The sequence below is a fragment of the Drosophila santomea genome, chromosome 3L (genome assembly GCF_016746245.2).
Source record: "Drosophila santomea strain STO CAGO 1482 chromosome 3L, Prin_Dsan_1.1, whole genome shotgun sequence".
NCBI classification, from domain to species: domain Eukaryota; kingdom Metazoa; phylum Arthropoda; class Insecta; order Diptera; family Drosophilidae; genus Drosophila; species Drosophila santomea.
In genome coordinates, this window is record NC_053018.2 from 22,251,003 (window position 1) to 22,275,934 (window position 24,932).

At 42.3% G+C, this 24,932-nt stretch overlaps 1 protein-coding gene across 3 annotated transcripts in view; it reads left to right on the forward strand.

Moving 5' to 3' along the window:
• LOC120448857 (tyramine/octopamine receptor) overlaps positions 1–24,627 on the forward strand; it is a 36,614-nt gene extending 11,987 nt beyond the window's left edge. Inside the window, exons 1-4 of one of the 3 annotated variants that reach the window (XM_039631067.2) lie at positions 13,005–13,025; positions 21,093–21,510; positions 22,069–23,157; positions 24,058–24,627. In XM_039631067.2, the coding sequence (XP_039487001.1) occupies positions 21,187–21,510; positions 22,069–23,157; positions 24,058–24,450 (1,806 nt within the window). In that variant the 5' untranslated portion in view covers positions 13,005–13,025; positions 21,093–21,186 and the 3' untranslated portion in view covers positions 24,451–24,627. Of the gene's footprint in view, positions 1–13,004; positions 13,026–20,386; positions 20,464–21,092; positions 21,511–22,068; positions 23,158–24,057 lie in introns of those variants that run through there. The other 2 variants (XM_039631066.1, XM_039631064.2) reach the window with 2 other exon arrangements.
• The last annotated feature ends 305 nt before the right edge of the window (positions 24,628–24,932 follow it).

The following is a 24,932-nucleotide window of genomic DNA, read 5'->3' on the forward strand; positions in this document are numbered from 1 at the left end:
ATACACCTTAGAGCTACCGCCCAAAAATAATAAAAAGCGCATCCGACGAAACACAATGTGGTTTCGCTGGGCATTTGTTTTACCAGTTTTTTTTGTGCTTGCTTCTATTTTATGTGCAGGATGACAGGCGACACCTCTACGAGTAGGTTAAACAATGGGCCACACCAGATGGGGTATCAACAGGCCAATCCTCGGCCAAAACAAGCTGTCACCAACAGCTGGCCATCGACACTAAGATACTTTTAGTTTGACTTTTAATTGGATTTTGATGGAGCAGACTCAAGGACGCGAGGCGGAAAGACGAATGGCGTAGGGGCGTTGGCAGTAACTTTCCACAACAATAATTATTTGCCAGCCATTGAAAATCAATTTCCCCTTCGATTTCCCCAGCACATTTCTCCGCACTTTCTTTTCAAGTCGCCCTCGCCAGACCAATTTCGCGATTTCCCTTCGTAAATGTTTTTACCGGAAATGGCTGCAATTTATGATTTAATTTATGTTCATTTTAAACATCGGCAGCTGCCGCTGATGCTCCCTCGGTGCGACCCTTGTGCCCGACTGGCATATAAATGCGGCTGATTATCGAGCGGTATGAAGTACTGTGGCACCTTTGCACAGGATATGAAGGGAATTAATGAAGACAATCAGGCAATTCACTTGTGGCCATCCGAAGTCAATTGCCAGTGCTAAAGGATGTGGAGGGAGGACTTTCAAAATACTATTTTTGTAGACCCCGTCAAAAGCTGTAAGAACTCAGCAGGGCATTTACATGTATGTGAACGTTCAAATAAATTATCTACCCCCACCATATTCCCCAACTGTTTGCTTTCGCAATTATGTTTCCTGTTCTTGTGTCGCCACTTTGGTTTACTTTAACTGTCAGAGACGTCGTTGATGTGGGGAAACTGAAAAGAGAGTGAAAGAAATTGAGCCACGCATGACTGCATTCTTGACTGGCATACGTGAGTGGGAGTGGGATCCCCCACCTGACAGCGTCATCAAAACTGATGTCACAAGATGAAGATGAAGATGGCGAGCAGCGGCAGAAGGAGAATTCCCCTAAAACTGCTGGCGTGGATCGAATGACTCTGGAAAAATGAAGGAAGCAAATAAGAAAATGATTTGCACATCAGACCCTCCTTCAATCAAAGTGAGCGGTTGCCTAAGCCACGTGATTTCTCAGATGTGTTTTAAGCGTTTTATTTAATTTTTCAAATTTGCCTCTGGATAAAGAACAATTGACTTCGCATCAATTTGAATATTAAACTCGAAAAAATTAATCTGAAGATGTATGAGTGGCAGGTGGCAGGGCGGGCAACCAGAGAAGTATTGCAAGAGAACCAAAAGGGATGGTAAAATAATGAGAAATGGCCAGAGCCCAAGGAAATCGGGTTTAACCGTAATCTATAAGGCTACCATTAATGGGAAATGTTTTTAGAAGCCATAAAAAGATGAATTCATCTTATTTACAGGCAAATCTCATCTAAAAGAATAAACAAAGAAATTATGAAAATTATGTAACAGGCAAGAGGATGCGTTTCCGACATTACTTTCTATGTTAAAATTTCTGCTTCGCACTTCCACTAGCTGAATAACGGGTATCAGATAGTAGGGAAGCTCGAGTATATCATTCTTTCTTGTTGTTGTTTATTAGTGGAATCCCAATATTAAACAAAGTATAAATTCCACTCTAAAATTCAAGAGCGCTTACAAAATTACTTTAAGGCATGTACCTTAAGATTAGCAGACATAACACAAGCCCTTTCTTTTAAGTAAAGTAGCAAGTTATAGAAATTCTAATTTAAAGACTGAATTAATCTTCTAGGAAGTGCGAATTAAGCTTCTGCGAGCCTTATCTGAAAATAAGGGGCTCAAAAGGCAGCGCGGCAATTTGGAAACTGAGCAAAAAGTTTTTTGTCCCTGGCGCACCTCGAAGAAAACTTTGTCTGTCTGCCAAATTTCCTGACAAGCCCCTTTGTCGCAGCGTGTTCCAACCACATGTGGCAAGGAGACAGAGATGTGAAACGGGGTGGTTCGAAACATTATGAGTTTCGGGGCCACCTATTGGATCACCTGTCGAGCGTGAAGGTGCAATGCGTCGCCCAATAAATCACTGTGGCACAATCGGCCCAGCCGATTATTCAAAAATGTTTCAAATAAATCATCGGGAGGCGGAGGCTTATCCCAGACTCAGCCACAATTAAAACAAAAAGACGAGCCAGAAACTCTGGCAAGGGGATATAATCAAGCCATTAAGCTGCCGACAGAATGACGTCAAGCGAAGCCATCACCAGGACATTTAAGTCATCAGCATGCCTAACTGCTCAAATATCCTGTGAGGGTCTGGGGGCGGACTTATGAGCTGCCAAGTGTGTGTAGATTATGTTGAAAGTTGCTATAGCACGGAACCATTTTAAGAATGTTTATTAAGCACATCTAATAGGATAAATCATATAAAGCCTAATATGCACACCCAAATCACTCTGGATGAGAGAGTTGAGCCTGTTAGGAGAATTATTGAAGGAAAGTTTGTGGTTTACTAAAATCCTCTTCCTTGCGTTTAAAAATATGCTTTCAGCCCATTTCTCTTACTCAAATCTGCAGCTGCGAAATGTTTTCTTGTTTTCCATGATGGATTGTTTTCAGAAATCAATGCCAGGCAACTAATTGAGTTCGCTGACCGCACCTCAATTAATCATGCAATGCTGGGCCAAACACTCTCATATTTTTGTTCCAACTTTAAACTTGTTTAAACGGGCAAATGGAAAAATGTAGTCGAGTATACGCCCAGTTGTGCATTTGCAAGAAGTCAATACTGGCATACTACTGAATTGGGCTAATAATAATAATTTTTTCCTGGTTATTTTGCTCCAGAACCTGCAACACCAGTAGCTAGCAAACGCATTGGAATCAAAACCAAATCCCCAAGCCGAAAAAGCAAAAGGCCAATTGCAAGACGGCTAGCAAATGCTTACTAACGATTAGGTTTGCCCTCCCTGCGTTCGACGTGCAAAGTTCCTGGCTATAAAAGATTTATGCAGCGGAAATTGAAAAGCGAGCAGGGAAATCAGGAAGTACTGGAAATCCAAGTGTGGGAAAGTCACATCTAAGGGCAGAGAAAAGTAAGGCAAGTCTCGAAAACGCACAACTCATTGACTTGGCTCCCCCGCCATCCGCTCACCTCCTACAGAAGGGCTCCCCTTCACTGGCGACTCAAAATGCTTGTCAATTAAATTCAATTTATTAATTTAAATTATTCGCGCTTCAAGTGGCCGTAGCAGCAGTAGAAAAGGAAAAACTGTCAGAGGAAGCCAGCGGACGGAAAATCTGTCAACCAACGCACTAGACCGAACGCTATGGCCCCCATACCAGCTCTTACTTTCGAGATGGCTAAGTGGTCCAAAGGAATTTGATTGATGTGCGCGGAATGGCAAGCAAGTGGGAAATAGCGAAAAGCCTAGCTTCGAAGACTGTTAGGGACAGAACCAATAAAAAATCTAGTATTTTTAGGAATCAGTACTAATTCTCTGTATTACGTCGAAGTACTTTTGTACGTAGGCACTTGTTTACGGAAAACCAGTTCCAAGAACATGCCACTCAAATTAAATTATTTGAAAATGTGCTTAACTCCCGAAATCGTCAATTATAGTAACGCGGAATATGTATAACATGAGCCAATCGTTGTCTAAAAGTCTTGAAGAATAATTGTCTTTCACCTATGTTTACCACTTAATAGAGCGACCAACCACTTAGCTTCTACAGAGCAAGGATTTTTAAAAACCGAAACAGAATCGCACGATTGCGTCTAATGGAACGTACAAATGAATTGAGACGCAATCAAGCCTCGTTGACGCATCTTACCCGTTTAATGGACACTAAACGTAAAGGAGCCAAACCCGAAAACGGGAAATTGCGACCATCCCGTTCGCGAAATATAATTAAGAGCCATGTATACAGGAAAATGGTTCTCATATGTCAAAATCAACGCAGGCAGCTGTTCGTGGGTCTGTTTGCCGTCGGTTGTGTTTGCTCTTGGCCTAATGCTTTTTATGCTGCCTACTTTTCCGGGCGCCAAGTCGATTTTTATGTACTGGTCCAAACGAGCCGTGAAAAGTTGAGAAAATAATGAATACCACCAATCTCAAGTGAGGCACGATTACTCTAAGGGATGGTATCCAGGGTAGCTTTGGCACCTCCTCGCATAAATCACACATACACAATGATGTTAATAGTGTCGTAAAAACTACGACAAAGACCCCAAACTACCTGGTGGCCCCCTGCATAGATGATGATGCTCTCCTTTGACGCAAATATTGACTACACAGAGGTGACCCCAACGACCCCCCTAGGAAACATGGTGGGATGATAATAAATTGACGTTTGGTCGCCAAAGTGAAGGCAGAAAATTAAACCATTTCACCTGGCGTGATGTTGACAAATTAGAGCCCCCCTATGGCATCAGGATGACAAAAGTGGTTACTCGTCCTCACCGCTTCACCGCTTCACTGCCTCACCACCGCCCCCGCTGACACTGTCAGCTGTCGTATCCTTTCAATGCATGTACAATTTACCAACGCCTCTCGTTCCACTTGCTCCGATTGGAAAGAGGAAGCCGACAACTTTACAGGCCGGCAGTTGAAGCTTCGGCAGATTATCGGTTAAATAAATAGACAAATTGATTTTAATGGAATTGGATACACAAGCCAAGCGACCAACGAGTGCCGCCTCCCTTGTCCGCTGTCCGATGTCCTGTTCCTGGACAAATGGACCCATGGACGCACATGCCACATGCAGGCATACTGCTGGCCACCGGCGACAAAAGCTGCGACGAACCTTATTGGACATGACCCGACCCCGTTGTGCAAACATATTTTCGTATAATTTTGTCTCGGCTCGTATACTTTTTATATGATGGTCATGATGTTGATTTAGCTCGTCCTGCTATCGTGTTGTTGATGATAGTATGTATTTACCACAAGTTACAAGATGAACCTAACGCACAGTATTCTGAATTCAAAAATTCCCTACGCATGTAGATAAACATTATGATTTACTTATTCTTGAAATATGAATAGTGAGCTGGAACAATATTAAACTGTACTGGATCCTACGCGTTGTATTCCAAACGCGCACAAATCGCCAGGAGCCATATTGAACATTTTCTTTTCAGGCTAACAATATTCGTGTAATACAATTAGAAATGGTAAAAATATTTACATATTTTTTTTTTATTATTATGATAATAACTGTTTCTGCACAACACGATTTCACATTAAAGTTCGTTTTATTTCATAGATGGAGGGGTCACTTGTATCCATGAGCACTGTGAAAGGCTGGGATGTTTTTAGTGGGAGTGGAACAACTTTTAATGACATGCTTTGTATGCGAACGCGTGCCACATATGACTCACATTATCAGAAACCCAACGGCACAACTTCGGCTGAAGTCCCCCGCAATTCTGTGCTGCTCCTTCGGCGGCGGATCAGTGGCTCAACGTGGAGCACTGTCATGGCAACGTGTCCAAGTTTGGCTTCTGTGTGTGTCACCCATTCTATAGCTAATACTCTTCGCTGCCACATGTCCTCGACGACCATCCTCCCACTCCTCTGCGCTAACTAACACGAGTTTCACTTAATTGCACTCGAAAAACTATGCATGTGGATTGCTCTCAACTCGTCTGCTAAGTGAGCTGCCGGAGACAGTGGGAAATGTGAGAAAACAAAGAGAAAGTGGGTGAAACACTGAACAAAAATGCGTTTTAGAATAATTCCAGCATGTTTTACTCTTAATCAAAAATTAAAATCAATGTGTAAGTGAACATTAATTAAAAGCTACTTATACGCTCCTTCTTTCAAACTTTTAACGCGATTTTTACACTATTTTTGCAAGTGTATGGGGGTATTAGTTTTCGCTTTCATTGATGCAAACAGTTTTGACAGAACATCAGATGCACACACTCAGACTGAGGCAGGATAACCCAACTTGGAACCCAGGAGCACAGACCGTATAGTATCTGGGATCCTGATCCTTGCATAGCAAGCCCGCGTGCTGTTTCACTTTTGTCTTCTGGGTGCAAGCGGTTAAGCCAACATCCGGAATCGGTCCCTTTAACCCTTGAGCAGCCAAAACTGTTGTCAGCTGTTGAAAGTTGCCCACGCTTAAACAGCAACCAGCAGCCAGGAGCTTACATCCTCTACGAAACACCGGACCGCATGCTAATGAGTACAAGTTTCGCCCACCTCTCCCATTTTTTCCCATTCTCTCGTTCAAAAGAAAAACTTTGTGTAGGTTGAAGATGGGTAAAACTTTAATGAAAACTTCAACACCGACCGAGGAACTTTTTAAGGTTACAGTTTTCATTCGTTATTCACTTATAGATCGCCCTTTTATCGGGGATTAACTCTTCAGTTTCTTGTCAAATACGAGAATAGGGATTGGTAGATTTTGACGTATCTGCGGTTTAGATTTTCAGCTACTTTTGAATAAATTGATAATCAATATCTGGTGCTCGAGTTTGAAGAGAATGCATATATAATTAACTTTGTCGAACCTGTACTGAACCCACCTTATGGACCCTTGGTAGATAAATTTAATGGCCTGTCGTAAAAATATCTACGTCTTCCTAGTGTCCAGCTTTTCCTTCCTTAGCCTTTTAGTCCTGGAACACCATGCATTAGAGGCGTTTTGTATCCCCCAGGTCTGCCATCGCTCTAAACCTAATGTTACTTGTCAACAGCTGCAAATAAATATGGTCCAAGGATACGAGTGAGGAGGGGGACGCGTCCTAAAGATAAATTGAAATTTATGAAGCGTCTAGGAAGTCAGGAAAGTCGGAGAGTCGGGAAAAATGCCAGGTTATCGGCCAACCCGCAGAGCAACACTTCAGCACCGAAAGGCAGTAAGTAATTTATAGGACATGGATAGGAATAAAACATACAAAGACGGCAAGTTAACTAATGACGAAGGCGCAGATCTGGCAGAGTGCCAGTTAACCTTTTGTCTAAGTGCTGTGGCCGTGGAATGGGAAAAGGAAACTGTGATGTTCTGAGAATTTCCCTCAAGTAGTTTACATATCTTGATCATTAATTCAGCAAATGCAAATTTCCCAATAATTTCTCCTTTAATACGCTTTTATTGCCATCTCTAACCCTTATATCTGCGTCTCGCGATGGCGCAAACCATTGCCGGGTCTCAGAGCCTTTGTTCGGTAAGCATAATGAAATTATGCATTCCCAGCCCACCACCCACCTGTCGAAAACTACAAAACGTGCTGCAATACCAGGGACCGTTACCAGTGCGTGTATATGCGAGTGTGTGCGACTTCCTTTTAGACTGGTTCCCGGTGCCGGGGCCAATACCTTTTACCAGACCTTATTAAGTTATACAGCCAAGTCGGCAACAAAAGAAGCCTCGGGCAGATCGGGGGGAGGGAAGGAACTATGGCAGCACTCTGCACTGCTCTGCTGTCTAAGGATGTTAAAGTGTGGCATATTTTAGCTAAATATTTGCAACTACCCCGATGAGAGTTGCATTTACTAAATGGATACACAACCCCATATATATGCCAGCTGCACATGGCGCCCCAAAGACTCAGAGGCGGTGTCCTTGCATTTGCAATTGCCATTGGCAACAGATCCAGTTAGAGCAGGTGATAAAGTTCCGGGCTTGCCCTGGAGCAAAATTAATTCAGGCAATATAATTTATAGTACAATGTTTTCCTTCCTCTTTCTCCCGTTCCATTCTTTCTCGGGATATTGGACTGCCCACCAAGACTACTAGATCCTATCGAAAGTGTGATACGTTTTCTGCCTTTAACCAATCCAATCGGCTAAGGTATGTGCAAGTACTAACAATCAGTTTAGCTGATTGCAACTATGCAAAAAACACTGTTGAGACAAATTTAAAAGAAATTATGTTTTAGTGCCAAATAAAGAACGGCATCTACATATGTACACTATATGTATACTTCTATAAGGGCCACAGAAAACGCAAGCAAGATAACTTTTAAACGCGAACTTTTTCTCATTATGACAGCAGATGGTACTTCAAAGTATTATACCTGTTGCTCGTAGAGTAAAAGGATATATATACAAGTAAACAGGTAGGATGAAGTGTTTGCGAACCTATAAGGTATATATATTCTTGATCAGGTTCACTTTAAAAGCTAGAAAAGCTTGAGATTAGGAATGCAGATTTCAGAGACGCAGCGCAAGCTTGACTATAGCGATTTCTCTTGTTATACCCGTTACTCGTAGAGTAAAAGGGTATAGTAGATTCGTTGAAAAGTATGTAACAGGCAGAAGGAAGCGTTTCCGACCATATAAAGTATATATATTCTTGATCAGGATCAATAGCCGAGTCGATCTGGCCATGTCCGTCTGTCCGTCCGAATGAACGCTGAGATCTCGGGAACTACAAAAGCTAGAAAGTTGAGATTAAGCATACAGACTCCAGAGACATAGAAGCAGCGCATGATTCATGTTGCCACGCCCACTCTAACGCCCACAAACCGCCCAAAACTGCCACGCCCACACTTTTGAAAAATGTTTTGATATTTTTTCATTTTTGTATTAGTCTTGTAAATTTTTATCGATTTGCCAAAAAACTTTTTGCCACGCCCACAAACCGCCCAAAGCTGCCACGCCCACACTTTTGAAAAATGTTTTGATGTTTTTTCATTTTTGTACTAGTCTTGTAAATTTCTATCAATTTGCCAAACAACTTTTTGCCACGCCCACTCTAACGCCCACAAACCGCCAAAAACTGTCAGTGTTGAAATTTCTTCTTCGCACATCCACTAGCTGAGTCTGAGTAGCGGGTATCAGATAGTCAGGGAACTCGACTATAGCGATTTCTCTTGTTTTTATCTTATTCACAAGCAGGGTTGTCTACATAAGAAGTCCATGATTACCGAAACTTAAATAGCTGAATATTTATTCGTATTTACGAATTCTAAGTGTATTGTTTCTGATCTCCACGATCTATAGTCGTGAGTTCGGACAGGCTTGTTATCATTTTATTTATTTATTTAAGAATTTTTCTTTATTTAAAGAAAAGGCGAATATCTAAATCTTTCTTTAAATAAAGTAAATAAAGTCTATATGCAATTTAAATTGGATTGGCCCCTGAAGTGAGTAAATTCCGGACTTTGAACCACAATTTTTCTGCGCTTAATGGTTTTCAGTGGTGTGAGGATTTTTAATTTGATATCCTGCTCCCCGTTCCACTTAAGCACACAAAATCAATCATCTTAGACGGCTCTTGAGGCGTTCACATGGAAAGTGAGCAGCTCATAGACAGCCTCCGAGAAGCATCGACATGTGGAAGGGGGTTCATGTCGTGGGGCGGGGGTCTGATGGGGGGTCGTATTCAAATTGTATCATTGGCAAAGTCAATTGTTGCCTGCAATGAATTGCAAATTAGGCGTAACTAATTTGCTTTGTGTGCTCCATGTGGAATGGGAAAGGCGGAAAAGGAGGAGGAGGATTGCGTTAGGACCTTGCATTTTGTTAACCTTCGAACCCATCAATAATTTGCCAAAATTCAAGGCTCATTTATTTCCCAGTACCATAGATATGCAGCTTAAATTAAGCAAAGCATTTCAATTGAGCAGAGAAGAAAATTTGAGTCCACTCAGGGTTCTGCCCTGAAGAGTGCCTTCAAAGCTAATTGCCATTGAGTTGCGATAATTGGTAAGCCAATTTAGTTAATTTTTATGGGAAAACTTAGGCCATAGCAGATATTGAGGGACAGCCACGCCAAAAGTTTGAAGAGACGCAAAAGGCTAGAAGAAGCAATTCCAGAGCGAAGGAAAATCGAAAAAGTCTCAGAGCCCTCTTTTTTTGGTCTAAGGCAGTTATGCCATGTATATCTAATAGCTGTGAGGCATTAATAAAGTCAATGTTTTACATAAGCATTTTTATGTCATAAAATAAGGCTTTCCAAATAAAGGCAATTTTAATTATACCCTTTAGGTGACATATAAAATAAAATGTGGGATTTTAAGATAAGTTACTTGGGATCGTCTTTAAACAAGTTTATGTTCATAATGTTCATAATGTATTCAGTATGTTAAAAGATCATTATTTTCTAAGAGCACATCTTTCAGAATCTCTAAATACAAAAAAGTCAGCCTTCACCAGCAAAATAAAAAGAACCCACAGCTGACTATTTCGATTTAGGCATTGACAAACATTTCACTAAAGCAATCAACCAACTTTCTATCTTCCAAAGCCAAATCAAAGAAGCGAACTGTTTCAATGCTAAGTACAAAATAGTTTCCATGCCAATGTACAAACTTATTTCCATTTGCTAGATGGCCCCAAGAGGCGAACCCAATATGACACAGAGATACGCGCCTAAGGCCTCCACCCACTCGCCACCGAAATTCAACCACACACCCACCAACACACCCAAAACCCCCCTCCTCTGAGAAAACGAGCTGTTAATGACGTGCGTCGCTGCTATTGCCGCTGTCGACTTCGTTTTCATTTTCCTTCCCTTTTCCCGTTCGGCGTTCTTCTTCCGGCATGTAAATAAATATGCGAGGAAAAGCGGGAAAACAGCCGGGAAATGGAAAAGAAAAGCGAGAATCGACTATGATTTATTTTGTGTTTGGCACGCACGTTGTCAATATTTGTTGAATTCATCAGGAAAAATAAAGGCGAAACAAAAGCGAGCAGCAAAAGTTTCCCAGCAGCGAACACTTGAGGCACCCTTCCCTTTTCCTGCCCCATCCCGTCTCTCCATCCCAATCCTTGTGGCCCCGTAAAGTTGTCGACACCTACTTGAGGCATGGGCGATACCTAAAAAGCAGAATCAGTTATTTATGGATACCTCTGGTTCTTTTTGTTACTCAGCACATGCAAATGGGGGAAAATCGAACAAATACAAAAACAGTGCGCTAAATACATATATATACAATTGTTTTGGACAGCAGATCAGCCAACTAATGGGAAGAGGCGGGCTGTTTGTTGCTAAGTAAGTCATGCTAAAATGATTCGACGATGTCTTAGCTATGGTGGGAAATCAGAGTTCACGAGAGGATCATCGCCCTTAGAAATCAGAGGAATATACATATATAGGGTGTTTTTTTTAGAGGTATAGAACTTTAAATTGCAATAAAACAACGATGGATTATTCGATTGACATGAATTTTATTGACATGAAAGATAATCTTGTGGCATTACATTTTAAATATGATTTCTGGCATATGACCGCCACGGCTGGCTCGGATGTAGTCCAATCTGGACGTCCAATTTGCAATGACTTTTTCCAACATTTGGCCGTATATCGGCAATAACACGGCGAATGTTGTCTTCCAAATGGTTTAGCGTTTGTGGCTTATCCGCATAGACCAATGACTTTACATAGCCCACAAAAAGTAGTCTAGCGGTGTTAAATCACAAGATCTTGGAGGCTTATGAAAAATCGGGAACAACAGCAATCTCGTTTTGGGCCCATTCGACGAATCTACGCCTTGCTTGATGATCGTTTGGTTTCAATTCTTGCACGAGTTGGATTTTGTAAGCACGCATGACGAATTGCCAAACCAAACTGAGAATAAATCACTTGACAGCTGTTAAATCGGTCGCCATCTTGAACAGTAATGCCAACTTAAAGTTCTATACCTCTAAAAAAAACACCCGTTATAAGCAATTAGTCAGTAAATATTAATTGCGTTATGAAACAAATTCTTTTTGATTGATGATCGCGAAAGAGCTCTATAATATATAAAGAATTTTGTATACATTGTAAGTAAGCACTCAAATATGAAGAGTGGGAAGTCGAAATCGTTAATCGTCAATAATATCAAAAACAATAATAATCGATATGGCTTTATGAGTTTTACTGCAAACGTGAAGTCTTATATGTAGAATATAATAGCCTTCTTAGCAAAATAATTTGTCAAATCCGTATATTCGAATATGCGTATAGGGTTGCAGTCAGAGAACTTCCTGTTGCTAAAATTCAACCGACCTATGATAGCTAAAATACAATACGACATATAGGCAAAGTTTCCCTTAGTCTCTGTATATTTTCTTAGCCAACACACGTTTTTCCGCTCTTGGCTGCTTGATGTTCGAGTGCGACGACACCTGCAGCTGCTCGGCGTCAGAACCAGGGAAGTTCGTCCAAATAAAAAATAAGTTGGTCATATCTGGGCGAGATGAAAGGGGAAGCCTCTAGCGGTAGAACACACAATAAACAACAATTGGGCGCATAATTGTGTAATATACTCGTATATCTCCCAGACGTTCGTTGCTTTATATATTTGCATTTGATGCATACGAATTGCTCAAAGCACTGCAATATTTCAAGTGATTTGTGAATGCACGGCACTGAACTCTGGCAGCCTGCCACACAAAACGACCCCTGAAAATAAAAATAGGGGTATGCAAACTTTTTCCCATCAACAAACTTGTAATGGTAGTAAACCAGTGGAAAGTGATAGACCCAGTGTGAACTGTGGAGTGGGAAAGTGGACCGTGGCAATGGGTTGCCAAATATGATTTATAGGCAATGTCCATGTCAAAGCTAGCGAAAGTACAAAATATGACAAGGAATATGTATCTATTAGGTAGGACAGCCAATTGATGTCAAAAATCGAGGGAAGTATTTATGGTCCGAGAAGAAACCTCAAGCAGATAGCAGATTGTTAAAACAATAAATTAATGCGACGTACATTTTCAAATGCCGGCACTTATTGTTGTTGCGAACTGATTCGCACGGATTATCTCTGATTCCGGAAAACTATATCTCTATACAACTGCTTTCCGCCTAATCCCCTTGTGAATATAATCATTGCTATCTCCGCAGTCGGAACCTATATGGTTAATCCATCATGCCTGTGACAGCTGTCAGGTGGGTGATATAATTGCAGCTCTGACACTTTGATACATTTGTTTAGATTAACTTAATGGGTTGTTCCTTAGTTGGGAACGTATCTGGATAATTTTATGGAGTGCAAAGAGCTCAAATTACGTCGCCCTGCCATTGGGATCACCATAGGCATTTCAAAAAAGGTAAGTGTGATGGGTTGACTAAATCCAAATCTGAGTTATATTATCCCAAATCTAAGTGGACTTACCAATCATTAGTTAGAGCTCTGCCAATAAGTAAACGTTTTTGCTGACAACATCTTTAAACAACTGGCCAATCAACCTATAATTAACCATTCCCCATCTAACCCAACAAAGTTATCAAATCTCTCTGGTTTTTGTTTTTTTTTCTTTGCGTGAATCGGAGGGAATGTAGTTGGCTGAGTAAACAACATAAGGCAACGCCACTGGGCCACCAAATGGCATGTAATAAATGCGAACAAGTAAATTTTGTCGCATGCAGTCAACGTCAAAGGCAAAGAGTTTCCATTGCCAGGCACGTACAGAGCTCGGAACAGCTCCCTTTTCTGCCAGCAAGTCGACTATCAATTGGGGAATTGTTAGGGGACTGGTCTCTGTGTGCCTGACAAATACGCTCAATGTCAATGCAGCCACTGCAGGGATGCCTCCAGTTTCGCTGGCTCCGAGCTGTAGCTTTCTGCTTTCTGGCCCCATATTGATGATGATCATCAACTATCGGCGAAATGGCAGAGCAATGCAATGAATTTTAAAGCAGGCCAGCAGGCCAGCAGGCCAGCAGGGCAAAGGGAAATTTCGGAAAATCGGAAACGATCTGACTTTATTTTGATTTTGATGCATTTATTCATGGGGAGCGATGATGGCCAGGAATCGGCAATGAGTCAATCCCAGCCAAAGTCCAGAAGTGAGTAGCGAGCTAAGTGGAAAACTTATTAGGCGTTAATTCAGTTACGTTTAACGCCACATTTGCAGCATCAAGGCGCAATCAGTAAAATATAAATATAATCGAAGCAAATCAAGTCGCATTACGATTTCCGATTGCCAAACGCCCAGACATGTCCCCCAATCAATGCCGGAGTCCATAAACAGACCCACTTTATTGAGCGCCGAAGAAGCTTTTATAGAAATGGGACCGTCTGTTCAGTTCTCGTTGGATGTGTTCGGTTTCTCTTTTGTGCTATTTGCAATTGCACTCGTACGAGGGTCCGACTAAGCTACACTTGTAAAAATAAAGGATATTTTATAGATTCAGATTCAGATTTGGCGTTTGGTTGCCAACTCCCTTGCTGAATGCAATAAATACCAAATCAGAAGAGGGCCCTAAAAAATTACTTCAATGGATTACAATGTAAAATCGAATAACCCAGTAGAGAGTACATCACAACATCTATTTTTTATTCTTAATGGTTGGAACAGTTTTAATTAACGACTGAAATAAACGCATCTGCCATAATTGATTTATCTATATGTAGAGAGGTTTCGCTAAAAAACTTCCAACGGCACCCGGCGCCATCTACATGAAAATACATTTGGAAAAAAGACAACAGTTCCGAAAGCATTTCTTAAACAAAATATAACAAGCCTTTCCGCTTTGCAATCGTACTACTCTTGTCCTGCTAAGTTTATTCAAATGAGAAGCACTCTGATATAATTTCTTTTAGTGTAGTCCGGAAGTCGCCACTTTGACCCAGTGTGTGGGCACTTTGCCTACCAATGAACTTGCGCCAAGTGGGACGGCGATGTCCTCTTAGTTTTTATGACTGCATCGATCGACCATCACTTTTCAATCAAACCTCTCAACACGTACTCTGTGCGTTCAGAAAGGTCCAGACTGGTCTTATTGTGGCCAGCAGAAAGTCCGACTTTAACAATGCTTACTCCATTTTTATTTGCTGTTATTCCTTTCGGGTCACGAAACAAATAGAGTACTTATCTCGCAGCACCCAAGCCTATATACATATAATATATTCTGTTGTTCTTGCTTGAATGTGCCCAATTCTATTGTTTAAACAAAAATGTTTAACCAAGTGAACAGCACAGTAACAATATAATGATGCATGGAGCAGCTGGCGAATGGCAGCGAAATTTGCTCATGGGTTGACTGACTGGCAGATGCTGGCCACTTGCTGCACGTGTTTATTTGGGAGAGTGATGAGGAAACCAAAGAAAACATTGAGTTTCACTGGTTATTGACTCGAAAATATGATAGAAAATAACACACCGGAGGCACTCAGGTTGATTGGCCATAAGCTTAGTTAACCATCTGCCGAACAACAAATCGTGCTAAATGGCAATCAAACTAGTTTTCAAGCAACCCACTTGAACCCAATTGCAATTTCATGACCAGTTGCAACTCAAACGGAAGACAAAAAAATGGCGCATCCATTTAAGGAAGATAGGAAAAATACCCTCCTGTTTTTGTTTTCTGATTTGTCTGCGTAAAAAGTGGCAATGGACAAAGCCGGCAAAAAAGGCAACCGAACACCAGAAAATAGAGTCAAATCAATCAATTCAAATCAATTGAATCCTTGTATGCTTAAAAACCAAACACCGAACCGTTCATTTGACTTCTCGGCCAGGAAATATAGAAAATCGAAGTGGGAACTTGGACAACATGCAACAGAATAGCCGTATAGCTCTTAGCTAATTGGAAAGCGAAAACAGGCTTACACGACTCGGCCAGAAAGATGATATCCTTAATTAGTTGAGCAAATTGATTTTTCTGCCGAGCCCACCGAGCGGAAGTTCGGGAAAAAGGGAAAAGGCAATCCATTCATGAATAGTTCAACATTTTGCCGCAAGCCAAAGCACAAACAAAAATTTCAGGGTCAACTAACTGGAAATTAATGGATACGGGAAGTCACGTCCCCCACTCCCTCCTTAAAAGCAAACACATGTTGAGTCGATTTAAAAGTGTAAATCAAACAACAAAATCAAAGAGTGAGGTAATGGTTAATTTGGAGCGTCCTCCATTTGGACACCCGTTGACTGTTTTACTTAGACTGACTAATGTTTAGTTAAAGAAACTCGGTTTAAGCCCAGCAGAAATGGCAATCGAATGCCACCATGAGGGCGACTGTAGGGGAAGCAAGTATGGAAGTCCAACTTAATGCTAAGCACACTCTCATCAAGCGTAAATATGCAGGAACCCTACAAGCATTGCAGCCATCCCCTATCTCACTTGGAGAAGAATCTGCACTATTGACGTCTGTTGGACGTTGGACGTGTGCCAGCGGAAAATGCATTTCCATTTGCTACTTTCTCTCCGCTGTCAGGACAACGCAGAGCAGCGGATCCTTCTGGCCGAATCCGCGCCTTGCGATATGCGATGTGCGATGGGTCTCAGAATAGTGTTCGATTCGGAGGGCACAAAATGTGAATTGAAGTGCACCTTTTGACGGACTGACAGAATGTGTATGTAGGCAGCTGGAGCGAAATTCATATCTTCATGTGGCTTTGGTAAATTTGTTCGTTAGCGAAAGAAGATCCCTCGATTATTTTAATGAAATCAAAGGAAATCTTGAAAGCATTTTTATTCTGTAAATTAATCCTAAGGCCCCATAAAAAAAAGCAAAGGACTAATACCCAATGAAAAATGTTATATTATGAATTTAGTTATCCGAACTGTTTTTTTTTGGGCGTGGCCATAAGCCCATCCACATTGAAAGACTCGTGCAGACACACGTATAGCCAGCAGTTTTCATGGCTGGTTTGCTTTTTGACGATGATGATGATGATTTTCATGTTTATCAGTTGCAGGTATGGAAACCCATCCATTGAGGTCCATCTCTCTGTATGTCTGTCTGTCCTCCTGTCCACCGGACTGACATCTCTCCCTCTTTCAGGCAATGGCGCTGCGATTCTGCCACAGAGCGAGCACATCAATTTTCGAATAACTTGGCTTGCATTAACTCCCAGAAACGTGTCAGGCTTCCGGTTCCCGATCGAAGGGATTCTGGGCAGCTGACGAATTGCTGACATTTCAACATGTCTAGCCAACAATTGCTATAATTTGGATCAGTGTGATTTTAAAGGAGCTAAGGCTAAAGCAAAGGAATATTTTAAAAGGTGCCTTACTAACTGGCTCGGTAAAAAACATGTGTATTTTAATAACATCGATAGTTGAAATGGTCTAATGGTTTCAGAAGAGTTATTTACAGTGTAGCCTAGTTACGAATTCCATTAAAATTTGGCAGAATAAAAGCATATATCGTTTTCCTTTAAACATTGCAAAAAGTGGTATTCTTAATAACATTTTGTTTTAATGTCAATGCTTTATTTATTTGATTCAACGCTTGAACTTTGAATTGCAATCAAAAATTCTGCTTCTGCATGAAGGCAATGAAATGTACTACACAGATCCAACGTATTTCTGTTTCCCACCTCCGTTCAATCAGCCGAGTTGGCGGCAGCCGCGTTCATTACTTTACGAGGAATATTTTCTGCTTCATAAATCTGCTGCTCATTTGGGAAGCAGTCCGGATTTCGCACATGCCTTTATCTCAGGACAACTTCTCCGACCTCCTTCCTTTGCCCAACTGCTCCTCACATCAGCGTGTTTTTGTCATTGCCAAACAAAAAGAGAAGAAAAAACAAGACTGAACGCTATAGTCGAGTTTCCCGACTATCTGATTCCCGTTACTTAGCTAGTGGAAGTGCGAATGAAAAATTTCCACACTGACAGTTTTTGGCGATTTGTGGGCGTTAGAGTGGGCGTGGCAAACATTTACAAGACTAACCAAAATTTGAAAGAATATCAAAACATTTTTCCAAAGTTTGGGCGTGGCAACGTGAATTGACAAACTTGCGCTGCGTCTATGCCTCTGGAGTCTGCATAAAGTTCCTAAGATCTCGACCTTCATACGGACGAACAGACAGACAGATCCTGATTAAGAATATACATATATACTATACTGTTACATTCTTTTCAACGAATGTAATATACCATTTTACTCTATAAGTAACGGGTATAATTACATCTGGTGGAGGAATTTCCCACACGACATACGCAACAGCCAGCGAGAAAAATGGTAAAATGCGGAAAAACAAGGAGACGCACAAGAAGAAACAAAGTCCACTAGGCAAAAGAACTGCACATCAAATTTGCAGGCTGTTCGTTGCTTAATCTACGGGTTTTTCCGATTCTTTAAAATTCATTGACCCCCGCCTCAGTGAACGGACGCCGACTTTAGCCCACATTGTATTTTGTTATTTCGTTTCACTTACTCCGCTTGGAGCCATAACAATACGGACAGAGACCCAGAGTTTAAGTGTCCCACTTAATCCAGTTTCTAGCCAAAAACCCTATCGATATTCGCGTAATAGAAGCTTAAAACTGCATGAAAGTGGGTGCTCGCACTGCGTGGGTATCCCGAATGGACTGCAGAGCCTGCCATAAGTGGATAAGGTCCTGGGACTGGCCATTCCTCCCACGCTTTTCCATTCACCGAGCCCAAATCAACTCGACTCGACTCGAATTGCATTTTATTGAGTACAGGTTGACTTTCATTTAGGCCTAGTTCAGGTCGATGTAGTTCACCCTGCCACACTCAGAAAAGACTGTTTGTAACTTATCCAAAATTTTTAATAAAGTGTTGTAGATAATGAAAGGTATACTACGATTTATAACATATAATGAAGTAAATGGATAAGCTTATATCTTAGTTCAAATTTATACAGTGTTTCTTGAAGTGTCGCTTTCAGAAACAGAACCGTAAATGAACACAGATGGAAATTGGCAGGAGAGCCTTATCTGCAGTTTGGCCAGTTGTCAACTGGGCGGCAGATCAACGTACTTTTATTGCTCCAGAAATTGGAAAATCGTTAAACGGTGGACGGGATGCAAAACCACAATGCGCCAAGTAGAACCGTACATTCCTTAATGTCTCAATCATGTTTACTTAGGCACTAAAACATTTCATAATTTCCAATCAATTTCCCCCGTTTTAATTGCGCGAAAATATTTTAAATTCTCGCAGCTCAAAGAGAAGTAAAAATACGAGTTTTCATCACCTTCAAATTTTGTTTGATATGTGTTTCTCAATTTGCTTAGATGCTGCCTATTTGAACAATGAAATTTTACTTGTGTGCCCCTTGGAATTGTTATACGCCACAATAATCATGCAAATGAAATGAAACTTTTAGGGCGGGCTCTAGGTGCCAGCAAGGGGGCGTGGCACACACACCCATCAATGCCAATTAGAAATTACACTTTATCGGTATCTTTTCGTTCCGTGTGGCAAATTTGATCAGCATCAAAGGAGATTCGACTCCCAGTATTTTTAGCTGCCCAAGCCAAGTGCCTAATGTGAGCTATAAATAAAGCTCGGTGGGTGGTTCGTCGGGTGGGTGGTTTGCTGGCGAGGATGCGTGTGTCTTGCAGATATGCCGGAACTCTTGCATATTTAATGAGCGGGTCACGGCGTTAAATTAAGGAACTAAAGAAGCTTCGACAACGCCAACGAAGTTCGGATACCCTTGCTTTGGTCGGGCTATGTATTATCTAGGTGCTCGCCGGATTTCCATACAATTTTTGCAGAAACATAAAGTTACCGAACTTTTGCACACTCGCTGCACCCTTCCATTCGCCGATGCAGGCACACAAATGCTAGTGACAAGTTTGCCAAAAAATACATGGCCATGTGGAATAGAGCCTGCCATTACATGGGTACTCAGCTATACGACTATGTGTGTGTGCGGAAGCAGGTTCAGTCAAGGTCGCATCGACTGCATAACGAGTTCAAAAAACTTTTCGCCATTCCCCCCAACTGAACTCAAGTCAGGGACAAACTATCCTAAGCTGTTCATTCACACTCACGCGAACTCAAGCACAATTCCTTGACTGTTTTTTGGCGCTGTATCCCTAATCAGGAGCGTTTATAATAAGCTTATCGCCCGGCGGACAGACAGGACAGGCCAGAAACGAACTGTGGGAAGTATAGGTGCCCCGAGAGATATTTCACGAGATATTCAATTATGTCGCGTAGGTTCCAGCAGAAAATCAGCTTATGCGTGGCAAAAAGATTTTTGGAAAATCGATAGGAATTTTTAAGACTAATACAAAAATGACAAAATATCAAAACATTTTTCAAAAGTTTGGGCGTGGCAGTTTTGGGCGGTTTGTGGGCGTTAGAGTGGGCGTGGCAACATGGAGTCTGTATGTTTAATCTCAACTTTCTAGCTTTTGTAGTTCCTGAGAACTCGACGTTCATAAGGACGGACAGACGGACATGGTCATATCGACTCGGCTATTGATCCTGATCAAGAATATATATACTTTATATGGTTGAAAACGCTTTCTTCTGCCTGTTACATACTTTTCAACGAATCTAGTATACCCTTTTACTCTACGAGTAACGGGTATAAATACATCCCCCATTCCCCGAATAAGCGCTTTACATTTGCAGATAGAAATCAAGGTAGGATTCAGAGCATAAGCAATCTGGCAGTCCGAGGAGCGAAAAAAGGAAAACAATTTTTGCTAAATGAAATGTTTACTTCAAAGTTGTTTCTTGCTTTCTTTATTTTGATTAATGTTCTTTCAACAGCTACCGGGCTCGGTCGGCGAAAAAAAGGAGCTCGATAGCAAAACTTAGTAAAGCTGGTAAGAACTTAGCGGATATAGAAGTGTTAGGCGGAAGTGGAAAAGAACAGAGCAACAATTATTCGATGACTGAAAGGAAGGCATGAGTTTATTGACTTAGGACAATAAGTAAATGGACGCCCTACTTCCTTTCCCCAATATTTCTCAACATCTTAGAACCCTCTTTTTTTCATAGACGTGAATTTACTTGGGACCATCTATTTGACCCGATTTGTTCTGACATTTTTTTAATTACTTCAAAATAATTAATCCCTAAGTGAGGTTATTCGCCAAGATTTGTCAGTTAAATTGTTTTGGACCCTTCCGCCATTATTTGTGGCTGGGGATTTTTTGCAATGCCTTTAATTTTTCGTTTGAAGGTGCCTCCGATTAATCGAAACCTTTGTGATTGTTGACAAACGGTAAATAATTTGGCATGAGAAGTTCCTGACATCATTGTGTGGTAACTTATTCACCATCTAAATTGATCTGTAAATCAATTCCACATTTAAAATGTTCACTTCTCGTTCTTAAAATGAACTCTTTATTACATAAAACACTATTTGATGAGATTAAGACATTATTTGCATAAACAACCATTAATATTGATTCGATATTTTCTCCACGATTTTGTTTGATTTTCTCTCCAGTCGCCTTCGCAGAAAAAGCCACCGCTCATCTACCCTTTTACCAAAACGCATGTAAGCACAACCGGAGCCCAAGGAAAGCAAGTGGCAGGGAAAGATGCCATCGGCAGATCAGATCCTGTTTGTGAATGTCACCGCAACGGTGGCGGCAGCGGCTCTAACCGCTGCGGCCGCCGTCAGCACCACAGAATTCGGAAGCGACAAGGACGAACGGGGGTATGTGGATACGGATGCCGATGCGGGCATGGGAACGGAGTCGGTGGCGAACATATCCGGTTCGCTGGTGGAGGGCCTGACCACTGTCACCGCGGCACTTAGTACGGCTCAGGCGGATCCAGACTCCGCGGGGGAATGCGACGGAGCTGTGGAGGAGCTGCATGCTAGCGTCCTGGGCCTTCAGCTGGCTGTGCCGGAGTGGGAGGTAATAAACATAATGATAATATTGCATTTTATTATAAATAGTAACGGATAAGAGTTTGGCATTATTGTTTTACGTTAGACAGCTGAAATAAAATAAATATGCCAATTACTCGTAGAGTAAAAGGGTATACTAGATTTGATTAAAAGTATGTAACATGTAGGAGGAAGACGATCTGGCCATGTCTGTCTGTCCGAATGAACACTGAGATATCGGAAACTATTAAAAAAAATACGAGTTGAGATTAACCATACTGATTCTGGTGAAGTTGGCGCAGCGCAATTATGTTTTAAAAGCCATTGGGCCATAACGCCCACAAGCCCCCCAAAGCCCCCACGAACAAAATTTTAAAAATGTTTTGATTTGATTAGACTATTATTCGTCTTGCCAATTTCTATTGAAACTTTAACGCCGACCATATTAAATGTGTGATTGTGACCGTGCACGTAACCGAACTGGTAGTTTCTACTCCTTTAATAGGTTTAGAATCAGTAGATCTTATTTATGTTCTCGAAACTACCACATTAAAACTCTCCCCGACTTGTTTTCTATTTAAACCAGGCCCTTCTCACCGCCCTGGTTCTCTCGGTCATTATCGTGCTGACCATCATCGGGAACATCCTGGTGATTCTTAGTGTGTTTACCTACAAGCCGCTGCGCATCGTCCAGAACTTCTTTATAGTGTCGCTGGCGGTGGCCGATCTCACGGTGGCCCTTTTGGTGCTGCCCTTCAACGTGGCTTACTCGATTCTGGGGCGCTGGGAGTTCGGCATCCACCTGTGCAAGCTGTGGCTCACCTGCGACGTGCTGTGCTGCACCAGTTCCATCCTAAACCTGTGTGCCATAGCCCTCGACCGGTACTGGGCCATCACAGACCCCATCAACTACGCCCAAAAGCGGACCGTGGGTCGCGTCTTGCTGCTCATCTCCGGAGTGTGGCTACTCTCACTACTGATAAGTAGTCCACCGTTGATCGGCTGGAACGACTGGCCGGACGAGTTCACCAGCGCCACGCCCTGCGAGCTGACCTCGCAGCGCGGCTACGTCATCTACTCTTCGCTGGGCTCCTTCTTCATTCCGCTGGCCATTATGACGATCGTCTACATCGAGATCTTCGTAGCCACGCGGCGCCGCTTGAGGGAGAGAGCCAGGGCCAACAAGCTCAACACGATCGCTCTTAAGTCCACCGAGCTGGAGCCGATGGCCAACTCCTCGCCCGTCGCCGCCTCCAACTCCGGCTCCAAGTCGCGCCTTCTAGCCAGCTGGCTGTGCTGCGGCCGAGATCGGGCCCAGTTCGCCACGCCTATGATCCAGAATGACCAGGAGAGCATCAGCAGCGAAGTCCACCAGCCGCAGGATTCCTCCAAAGCGGGTTCCCACGGCAACAGCGATCCCCAACAGCAGCACATGGTCGTGTTGGTCAAGAAGTCGCGTCGCGCCAAAATCAAGGACTCCATCAAGCACGGCAAGGCCCGTGGTGGCCGCAGGTCGCAGTCCTCGTCCACCTGCGAGCCCCATGGCGAGCAACAGCTCCTTCCTGCCGTCGGGGATGGTGGTAGCTGCCAGGCCGGTGGAGGACACTCTGGAGGCGGAAAGTCCGACGCTGAGATCAGCACGGAGAGCGGGAGCGATCCCAAGGGTTGCATACAGGTAAGACGTGAATCGTAATAATATTAAAAATCCATTAGTGATTTCCTTTATATAAATTATATTTGTATTTATATAAATCCAGTTAGACAGTTAGTCAGACAAAATAAGAAGTGTAGACTCTAATGATGCAGCGCAAGTTTGCTTCTAATTTCGTTGCCACGCGAATAATTTCACACTTCTAAAAAATTTTTAGTTTTTTTATTTTTATAAAGTTTTTACAAAATTTCTATCGAGATACTTTCGTTCTCTCTTTCACTGGTTGAGCAACGGGTATCCACAAAACCACAAACATATATTTTCCCTTTTACTCTACGAGTAACGAGAATAAAAACAAGAGAGAACGCTATAGTCGAGATCCCCGACTATCTGATACCCGTTACTCAGCTAGTGGAAGTGCGAAGGACAGTTTTCAACACTGACAGTTTTTGACGGTTTGTGGGCGTTAGAGTGGGCGTGGCAAAAAGTTTTTTGACAAATCGATAGAAATTTACAACACCAATACAAAAATAGTAAAACATTTTTCAAAAGTGTGGGCGTGGCAGTTTTGGGCGGTTTCTGGGCGTTAGAGTGGGCGTGGCAGCATGATTCGACAAACTTGCGCTATGTCCCCGGAGTCTGTATGCTTAATCTCAACTTTCTAGTTTTTGTAGTTCCCGAGATCTCAGCGTTCATACGGACGGACAGACGGACAGACAGACGGACATGGCCAGATCGACTCGGCTATTCATTCTGATCAAGAATATATATACTTCATATGGTCGGAAACGCTTCCTTCAACGAATCTAGTATACCCTTTTACTCTACGAGTAACGGGTATAATTACTTTACAAAAAAAACAGTTCCTTATTTCTAATATCCATGTCACTTGATTAACAAAACTATTCCTCATCTCGTTTTCAGGTCTGCGTGACCCAGGCGGACGAGCAGACGTCCCTCAAGCTGACCCCGCCGCAATCCTCGACGGGAGTCGCCGCTGTTTCCGCCACTCCGCTGCAGAAGAAGACTAGTGGGGTAAACCAGTTCATCGAGGAAAAGCAGAAGATCTCGCTATCCAAGGAGCGGCGGGCGGCTCGCACCCTCGGCATCATTATGGGCGTGTTCGTCATCTGCTGGCTGCCTTTCTTCCTCATGTACGTCATCCTGCCCTTCTGCCAGAGCTGCTGCCCCACGAACAAGTTCAAGAACTTCATCACCTGGCTGGGCTACATCAACTCGGGCCTTAACCCGGTCATATACACCATATTCAACCTAGACTACCGACGAGCCTTCAAGCGACTTCTAGGACTGAATTGAGACAGCCGGGCAGGGGCGGGCGGAGGATTTAGGCCGGGCCAACCAAGGTTCGAACGGGAAAGCGTTACTCAAAGTCTGTGCCAAACTTAAATGGTCGTTTGAGCGATCAGCGAAGATCTCAATCTGTAGTTGGACCCTCAGTTGGCGACCTTTCAAATTAAAATTTTCTATCACTTATATGCTTTCAAATTCGTTCTTTGGTAACTCATTTTCAATAAGTCGATGAATTTGATAAAGCTTGGTAAATTGAATAATATTTATATATTTAACGTTGAGGCAAACTGCCAGCCACTATATTGGAAAGTCCAAAATGAGACTCGACCTATTATTTCTAGCTGTACTTCAAATTCTTTTATTTAGTTTTAAGCATTTTGTTTATATTCTTTTCTTCGGAATCGATTCAGTTGTATCTCTCCAATGCGCGTAAATTGCTCAATACTCATACTTAAATGGGTTGTGCTGGCTGGGATTAAAGGGAGGAA